General features: G+C 50.6%; 1 protein-coding gene across 3 annotated transcripts in view; it reads left to right on the plus strand.

The window, feature by feature from the left end:
- MPP4 (MAGUK p55 scaffold protein 4) overlaps positions 1-9,636 on the plus strand; it is a 245,382-nt gene extending 235,746 nt beyond the window's left edge. For all 3 annotated transcript variants that reach the window (XM_069226059.1, XM_069226058.1, XM_069226061.1), the window contains one exon: positions 5,787-9,636. In XM_069226059.1, the coding sequence (XP_069082160.1) occupies positions 5,787-5,978 (192 nt within the window). In that variant the 3' untranslated portion in view covers positions 5,979-9,636. The remainder of the gene's footprint in view (positions 1-5,786) is intronic.
- The last annotated feature ends 248 nt before the right edge of the window (positions 9,637-9,884 follow it).

Consider the following 9,884-nt stretch of genomic DNA (forward strand, 5'->3'; position numbering starts at 1 on the left):
GAGCGAAAGGGGGAGAGTCGGACTCTCTGAGTTCTGTCGGAGAGAAAGGATGAGATCCAGTGGAGGGCTTTGTCTTGGAGGCCGGCTTCCTGGAGGCGGGTCAGTAGGGTGCGGTGGCAGACTGTGTCAAAAGCGGCTGATAGGTCGAGGAGGATGAGGGCCGAGGTTTCGCCGTTGTCCATTTGATGTCTGATGTCATCTGTGGCGGCGAGGAGAGCAGTCTCCGTGCTGTGGTTTCGTCTGAATCCTGATTGTGAGGGGTCCAGGATGGAGTTGTCTTCGAGGAAGTGGGTGAGTTGTGTGTTGACGATCTTCTCGATGACTTTTGCTGGAAAAGGGAGGAGAGAGATCGGGCGGAAGTTTTTGAGATCGTTGGGGTCGGCCTTGGGTTTCTTGAGGAGGGGTTGGATTTCAGCGTGTTTCCAGCTGTCCGGGAAGGTGGCGGAAGTGAAGGAGAGGTTGATGATCTTGCGGAGTTTGGGGGCGATGGTGGCGTTGGCTGTGTTGAAAACATGATGAGGGCATGGGTCCGTGGGGGAGCCTGAGTGGATGGTGTTCATGGTTGCCATGGTTTCTGCGTCGTCCACGTGGGTCCAGGCGGTGAGGCGGCAGTCGCGGTTGGAGACGTCGGGGGGGGGATCTGGCGGTGGGCCGGTGTTGAAGCTGTTGTGGATGGTAGCGATTTTCTGGTAGAAGAAGGTGGAGAGGTCGTCGCAGAGTTTCTGGGAGGGCGGGATGTCGTTGGCGTCGGCTTTTGGATTTGAGAGTTCTTTCACGATGCCGAAGAGTTCTTTGCAGTCGTGGGCGTTGTTGTTGATGCGTTCGGTGAAGTGGGCGTGCTTGGCGACGCGGATCCGTTGGTGGTGTTCACGGTTTGCGTCTTTGAGGGAGGCGAGGTTGTCGGGCGTGCGTTCTAGGATCCATTTCTTTTTGAGCTTCTGACAACGGCTTTTGGAGGTGGTCAGTTCGTCTGTGAACCAGGCTGTTTTTTTCTTTCCTTGGTTGGTGGTGGGCTTCTTGAGTGGGGCTAAGGTGTTGGCGCAGTCGAGGATCCATTGATGGAGGTTGATGGCGGCTGTGCTTGGGTCGGTCGCGTCGGGTGGAGGGTTTTTAACGAGGGTGCTGGTCAGTTGGTCTTGGGTGACTTTGCCCCAGCGGCGGTAGGGGGGTAGATGGATGCGGTGCTGCTCGGTAATTTTCTTATAGGAGAAATGGACGCAGTGATGGTCGGTCCAGTGGAGTTCGGAGGTGTGGCTGAAAGAGATGTGGTTGCTTGAGGTGAAGAGGGGGTCGAGGGTGTGACCAGCGATGTGGGTGGGAGTGTTGACCAGCTGGCGGAGTCCGAGGTTGGAGGTCAGTGCTGCGGTGTTGACGTCGTTGTTATTTTCCATATGGTAGTTTAGGTCTCCCAGGAGGATGTAATCCGGGAAAGTGAGGGCGTGGGTGCTTGCGAGGTCGGCGATGGTGTCGCTGAAGGGGGCTCTTGGTCCTGGAGGGCGGTATATGAGGGTTCCTCTGAGGGTCGTGTTGGGGTCTGTGTGGATCTGGAAGTGGAGGTGTTCGGCTGTCTTGAGGGTGTCGTCAGTGTGGGTGTGGATTTTGAGGGTAGCTTTGTGAGCAATGGCTATTCCGCCGCCGATTCCGTTGGTTCGGTCTCTTCTGGTGATTTTGTAACCGTCCGGTATGGCGATGGCGATGTCCGGAGCCGAGGAGTCGTTCCACCAGGTTTCGGTCAGGAAGGCCACGTCGGGTGCAGTGGAGTCGAGCAAATCCCAGAGCTCGATGGCGTGTTTTCGTGCGGAGCGGGTGTTGATGAGGATGCAGTTCAGGTGGTTGGGGTTGAGTGATTCTATTGTTGGTTTTGTCGTTCTGATGCAGGAGAAGTTGCAGGAGCGGCAGGAAAAAGGTCCTTTAGTGTGCTTCGGGGACGCCAGGAAGCACTCCGTGGAGGAGCCGGTGTTGAAAGCGCGGAGTTCGTTGGCTGAGTAGCGGACGCGGGGGCGCGAGTACCAGGGGGGGTGGCGCTGGGCGCGGTCCAGGCGCGGACAGGCGCAGACGGGCTTGCCTCTGGCGCGCCTCCAGCGCGCCAGCGGCGCACCCGCTGCGCGCGGACGCACAGCGCCAGCCATTAAGAAGGGAGGGGGGAGGGAGGAGCAGCTGGGAGGCGGGAGGCGGGAGGGAGCGGCAAATGGGGGCGCGAGGGGGGCGGTGCCGCAGGGAGGCAGCGGCAGGGATCGGGGAGCGCACAAGGGGCAAAAACACAGAAAAGTTAAAGGCAGTCACAATAAGAAAACCACACAATCAGAAATACAATAATGGCACAATACACGATCGGGGAGATGGCAATCAGGGGGGCACAATGGGGGCAGAAGCGCCGGCGGCGAGGCGCAGAAAAAGCGAAAAAACAACTTACAGGACGGCGGAAGCGGCACACGGGTCAAGTGAGCCCACTAGCCACCAGGGATGAGGCGCAGGAGGATGCCTGCGGGTGGAGGAGGGCCTCGAACACGCAAACGGCAGCGTGGACGGGGGACACAGGCAGGAGGCAGCAGGTTGGTGCTGCGGTCGTGGGGGGCGAGCTCAGGACCTGAAACAGGTCAGAGTTCGCTCACTCGCGACGCGCAGCGCCAGCCATTAAGAAGGGAGGGGGGAGGGAGGAGCAGCTGGGAGGCGGTAGGCGGGAGGGAGCGGCAAATGGGGGCGCGAGGGGGGCGGGCCGCAGGGAGGCAGCGGCAGGGATCGGGGAGTGCACAAGGGGCAAAAACACAGAAAACGAGCAAAGTTAAAGGCAGTCACAATAAGAAAACCACACAATCAGAAATACAATAATGGCACAATACACGATCGGGGAGACGGCAATCAGGGGGGCACAATGGGGGCAGAAGCGCCGGCGGCGAGGCGCAGAAAAAGCGAAAAAACAACTTACAGGACGGCGGAAGCGGCACACGGGTCAAGTGAGCCCACTAGCCACCAGGGATGAGGCGCAGGAGGATGCCTGCGGGTGGAGGAGGGCCTCGAACACGCAAACGGCAGCGTGGACGGGGGACACAGGCAGGAGGCAGCAGGTTGGTGCTGCGGTCGTGGGGGGCGAGCTCAGGACCTGAAACAGGTGACTTGTGCCACCCCTCAGGCGCTAGGTAAAATGTCTGTGACTTGATGGTGGTTGATGGCCCCATGTGCAGAACACCTTGGCATCTGAATCTGCCTCAGGCATGATGCTTCAGGTGTCATCAATAAAGATTTCGCTCATCAAGTTTCTCATCTTTGCCTTCCTTCTTTGGTGACAAACTGCGGGACATCAAGCATCTTAACTTTCTAAGGTAGTCTACGTGGTAGCGGGCTAGTGTGATGATAAGATGGAGCTTCCTAACCGTGGACAGATACACTGAAGAGTCTTCATTGCACAACAAGCAGTTCTTGTGGGATACTTCACCCGACGGACGACTAGCAGACTGTAGTCCATAAACACACTTAGGTAGTTTGACTACTGTCCAAAGTTGGCATCTCCCTCACCAGAGTGGGGCATTTTTATTTTTTAGGTTTATGTTGGCGCAGGAGACTGAGTAGTCTCCACCATCGCCATAATGAAAGTTTGCTCATTTCTAAATAAGCCGGCCAGACCTTCACTTTGGCGGACAGGGTACTCTGTCTCCACTACAATAGAGTGCCCTCTCCGCTGAACTGTAAATCGGCTCTACAGTTAGTAGCCTGGATTTTAATCAGCACTGTTTTATCAGTTGTTATCCATGGTGGTAGCTCACTGATATAGGTGCTTCAGCGTGAGCAGAAACAGTATTCCTATGACCACGAACACCTGAAAGTAGAAGATGATTCTAACTGGGAGGCAAGTCCTGGTTATTTCCAAATCTGAGCTTTATATTGTTCAAGGAGGAAAGGAGCACCAGGTCCTGTGTAGTACATTGTTAGAAGGGAGTAACAGGCCCCATGTAATGAATCAATAGCTATGTCAACTTTAGTTTGGCAGATAGTCTGGCTAATGTACAGTACATGGGCAGGGTTTTTACCTTTACTTAGCTTGAGGCTGCCACAGGGTTTATTGAAAAGTCATTGGGCGATGCACTTTGCCCACTGTTCCCAGCCACACTGTTCTTGGACAAGGGAGCCAAATATTCCAGGCAGTTAATCGTCTCTTCTCATTCTTTAACTGAAACCTTACTTAGGGCCTGATTCTAACTTTGGAGGACGGTGTTAAACCGTCCCAAAAGTGGCGGATATACCACCTACCGTATTACAAGTTCCATAGGATATAATGGACTCGTAATACGGTAGGTGGTATATCCGCCACTTTTGGGACGGTTTAACACCGTCCTCCAAAGTTAGAATCAGGCCCTTAGTCTTTACATATGCTTTTGCCAGTAGTCAACAACTCATTCCACTCATTCGAATTTGGAATGTTACCCCTGGTTCTCCCTAGAACTTCACTCATTAAAACTGAGCACAATGAGATGTTCATGTGGAACATACTCCATTAGCCAGCACTACTACTGACAATCTTGTGAGCCCCACATTGTGACTGGTATGTAGGATACAGATGATTTCTCAGAGCATGGACTTTTACAAATACTTTGTTTGCATTGGAATTGGAGTTAGATCTGTTCACAGGGCATGAAGCCAGTTAATAGTGTGCTCATTACCTGAGATCACTACTGTATGCCTCGAATCTCAAAACCATTTGCACATTAAGTTTAACTTACATGTGCAAATGACCTGTGACAAGTGAAACTATTGGCAACAATGTGCCCTTGTGCTAATAAATTATTTTGTTCATAATCAGTATTAACTTTTGATGTAATAAGATTGCACATTAGAGAATCCTTCACCAGGGATGCAATTATGTGTTCAAGGTGAGTTCGCCCTGTAAAGTCATGCTGTGCTATGATGAGTAACTGGAGGGTGAACCTGAGATGACTTATGTGATCACTATGGGCCTCATTACGACATTGTCGGTGGGACCAGCTGACAGCCAATGCCGCAGGGAGGATGCCACTGTCATACCGGTGGCGTCCTCCAACTGTCCTATTACAATCTTCCCGCCAGGTTGACTGGAGGGAACACTGTAATAAAGCATTCCCGCCAGTCAGTCCAGCAGGAACAATGCAACGATATAGGACACAGCTCCTTTGAGGGAGTTGAGTCCTATACCATAACACAGAGGGGGCCGACCAGCACCCTCGGAATGCAGACAGTGCGCATTCCAATGGTGCTAGGCAGGGGGGCCTGCACTGCCCATGCCATGGGCGTGGGTAGTGCAGGGGCCCTCCTGTGACCCCCAGCACACCCTTACCACAGTCTTTCCATGGAGGTCAGACCACCATTGAAAATTTGGCAGTAAGGCGAGTTGTAATCAGCCAGGCAGCACAGAGTTCAGCACCCCCCTGGCTGAGTACAACTCAGAATGCCATCACCCCGTCAGGAATCATGTTTCTGGTGGAGATGGCGGTCTCCTGGTGGGTCTGCCTGGCAGGGTTGTAATGTGGCAGTCGGACTGCCAAAGTTGCGGCAGACTGACCATCACCGCAAGTGTGGTGGTCCTTGGACCACCACACTCTTAATGAGGCCCTAATTGTCTAAAAGCAGTGTTGTCTAACTGTTAGCAGAGTGCCTGGTTGTGCTTTAAAAGATGGAGCACTTAGAATGGTGGCTGACCCCAGTTTTAAGTGAGATGTGAAATACTGAACATTTAGATTGAGAGTCGATGAAGAAAATGTTTAGTAATGTTTAAGGTATGCAGTTTATGCTAATTATTGTTATCTAATCTCTCCCAGGAGGAGGACCTTCAAGAGATTGAGGAGTCAGCTAAGAAGATGGAAGCCCAATATGGGCAATACTTTGACTTGGCGATTGTCAATGACAATTTGCAGACTGCTTGTGTACAGCTGCTGTCTGCGATCTGCAGTGCACAGGAAGAGCCTCAATGGGTCCCAGCGTCATGGATCTGCTCAAACACTCAGCAGTAATACTGCACTTCGGAGACAAATGCTTTTGGGCAGAATCTTTGCACTAGTGCAAAAACAGGGCAAATCCATTTGTGTCATTTTGCTGTGTGTGTACTATGGAATGGAACACACTGCATTAGCTCAAACTAATGTTTTACATCAGAATGAAAGCATGGAGCAAATTGACCATCATATTGTTGCTGTGTTTACATAATAAAACATAGTCAACACATCTGAATTGCATTATATTGGTGCCAGATGAGCTCGAAAATACTGTAAGCCTATAATACAAACATTAGGCATAGGGTGGCACCATTACTTCATGCTTGTGAAATTGTGAAACAGAAAATGACTGTTGGAACTACACTACATCACCAACAACATGAAGTCAGTGGCACAGTGTAACCATCTGGAATATGCCACGGCCTTGTACTGACAGTACATTGCCTCCATTTATTTTAAACATTAAAGATGTGAACAAGTGAGAATCAGTATCAGTCTCATATATTTTAACAAATTATTACCAAAAACATTGCAAGTTTTTTTTTAACAAGACGGTATTAATGGGCAGGCATTTCTTTGTTGAAATTTTAATCACACATGTAAAATGATTCAGACACAATACATAGGCTATATATTTCTTACCAATGGTTTCATAACTCATTCGGTGTTTTTGCCTTGTTGCACAAATTGTTCTGTAATATGGACTTACATTGAAATTGTTCTATCGCCTGTAACACCAAGAGCAAATACTCCAGCATAGATTCTGTCCTAATTTGTTTTATAACTTTGAAGATCTCCTAAATCTGAATCCTTGTTTTATTGTGTTAATAATTCAGTTGTGGGGGCTAGTAAAATGTTTGTTTGTTTTTGTGTTAGAATTGGTGAGGGCCTAGAGGGATTGCTATGAATATACCTCAAGCCATGTTACAGGATACTTTCACTAGTGCACAAAAACCAGTAAAACCCATTTGCACCATTTTGTTGCTAGCTTTACACAGGGACAAAACATGAAACACATTGATTTTATACTTTCTGCTGTTTATGTATTAGAAAATGAAGAAATATGTGTTTTCCACTTTTCAAATTAAAAAGAAAGAGTTTACAGGTGAGTTTGGCCTGATAGAGCTGCCGAGAACATGGGGCGGCAGTGGCTCCGCCATCCCAGTTACAGCTCACCTGGCAGATTTTTGGTTGGCTGCTGGCTTCCCTGCCAAAGTGATCCTGCTGGCATAGTTGGGGCACCTTTAGTGCAAATGAACAATGCCAACTGTGTCCCATGCCACTGCGACATCGTGAGATAGTCAGCTTTTTTGTAATTCTTTCCAACAGCAAAGCCAATGACGCGCTTGAAGTTTTTTACAAGCACAAGGAGGTGTTTATTCTGCCCAGCGACACTATGCATGGCGGAAAAAACAGCTGGGCCTAACGGTGCCATGTGACTTTATGGTCTTGCACTGCGCTTCCCCATTCTTTCTTTACATGTAGTGGGGATACCAAGATGTGAACACAAAATGCTTTCAACAATTTTTGTCCTGAAGGCCCTGTTCCCACTGGCATCTAAATTAATAAGTTCTGTAGATTAGACAAAGTCATTGTACACTATGGTGGTCATTATGACCCTGGCGGTCTTCTGACTGCCAGGGTAAAGTGGCGGTAGCACTGCCAACAGGCTGGCGGTTCATACCGCCACATTATGACTGTGGTGGGTTTGCCACTGGCAACCCGCCACAACACCACTCATACCACCACCTCTGTATGAACGGTCGGGCCGGAGATCTACATCTCTGACCCGGCGGCCCCCAGAGTTCCGCGGGCAGTATTGTGACCTGGCCTACCGCCATGTTTTCCGCGGCGGTAGACCCGCCACGAAAATCATGGCGGTAGGGCTACCGGTACCAGGGAAATCCTTCCCTGTCACCAGTTGACGGGTCCCTCACCCCCTCCAGCAAGCACCTCACCCCACCAACCCCCCACACAAACACAAGCCCCCCACTCCATACCCTAACCTCCCACCCCTTCACTCCATACACTAACCCCCACCCCCTCATATGCGCACACACCCGCAGAAACACACACTCACACACAACACCTATTCATGCACCAGCACACAGGCACACAACTGCCCCCACCCCTCAGAACCATACACACATTCACTCATATATCCCAACACGCATTCTTAAATGCATCAATACAGACATCCAAAAACACACTCAGGCACGCACACACAACACCCCCCACACTCCCTGTTGGTCTATCACCTTACCTGGTGGTCACGGTGGTCGTCCGGGAGGGAACAGGGTCCATGGCGCCTGCTCCTCCACCAGCGCCCGTCCCACAACACCGCCACGCCTATTATTAAGTCGTAATAGGAGTGACGGTGTTGTGTTGACATGGTGGTGCCAGAGGAGCAACCTCCACTGCACCACCAACCACCAGTATGGCTGGTGGAGGCTCTCCAACCAATTTATGGAGGAGAGCCGCCAGTAGTCATAATATGGCAGTCTGTAGACCGCCATCACTGGCGGTCTCAAGTCATAATGACCACCTAAGTTTTAAGTAAATAAGTATAGACATTAGTGCACACTCATTTGCTCTATTTTCTTTGAAAAAGATGTTTAAGGATTTTGTTAAAATTTCAATATGCATACAAAATGAATTATAATTAAAAACTTTGTTATATATTTTAACAATGCTTACACAACACATTGGCCCTCATTCCAACGCCGCCCGTCAATGTTGCGCGTCAGGAATACCGCTCCGCGGTCCAGAGACCGCGGAGGGTATTCCAAGTTTTCCCCTGGGCTGGCGGGCGGCCCCCGAAAGGCCGCCCGCCAGCCCAGGGGAAAACGACCTTCCCACCATGAAGCCGGCTCGTAATCGAGCCGGCGGAGTGGGAAGGTGCGACGGGTGCTACGGCACCCGTCGCGTATTTCACTGTCTGCTATGCAGACAGTGAAATACATTTTGGGGCCCTCTTACGGGGGACCCTGCAGTGCCCATGCCGTTGGCATGGGCACTGCAGGGGCCCCCAGGGACCCCGCGACTCCCCCTCCCGCCATCCGGTTCCCGGCGGGAGAACCGCCAGGAACTGGATGGCGGGAGGGGGAGTCGGAATCCCCAAGCCGGCGCAGCAAGCTGCGCCGGCTTGGAGGATTCCTTGGGGGCAGCGGGAAACTGGCGGGAGACCGCCGGTTTCCCTTCTCTGACCGCGGCTAAGCCGCCGCGGTCAGAATGCCCCGCGGGGCACTGCCGGCCTGTCGGCGGTGCCACCGCGTCCCGCGGCGGGTCGTAATGACCACCATTATCTTAATTTTTGCTCTGGTTTGAAAATCTTTCTGCAGTATGGAGGGAGTGAAGAACAATTGCTATTGTCTGTTATCAAATCCGAAAAACTGTGCACAATTAATTATGCCATGTGTTTTGTGCCAGGGCAATGTTTATTGTGCCACCTAGGTATTTGCATTATAGCAATCTGACACTCCACCATAAACTGCAGCAGAATGTGTGCATGTAAGAAGTTATGAAACTGTGGTAGTTATACTTTTTGTGGTAATGTACGTGCATTGCATGAAATATAAATGTCTGTTTTTGTAGTAAATGTATAACTATGGTTCAAATATGTCCCATATTTTTATCCCAAATACAATTTTTGTAATTGTTAATAAAGCAACTATACTCACGGAGCAAAGCGTTTCAATGATCCTGGCTACCATGGCTGTTCTCCTTGGCATATTCCTGACTTATTGAGTGGAGTCCTCACACTGGAACAAACAACTCACTCGCCCACTACTGAAAGGACACGTTTCGCCAAATCATCCTTGTTAAAATGTGTTTTCCTTCTTAACTCCTCTTTTTCAGCTCCTGTTAGAACCCCCACGACTGAACGGAAATCCTCTTTTGTCTGTGTGTCGGGTGAAGGCCAAT

This window comes from Pleurodeles waltl, chromosome 3_1 (assembly GCF_031143425.1).
Source record: "Pleurodeles waltl isolate 20211129_DDA chromosome 3_1, aPleWal1.hap1.20221129, whole genome shotgun sequence".
In the NCBI taxonomy this organism is placed as follows: Eukaryota; Metazoa; Chordata; class Amphibia; order Caudata; family Salamandridae; genus Pleurodeles; species Pleurodeles waltl.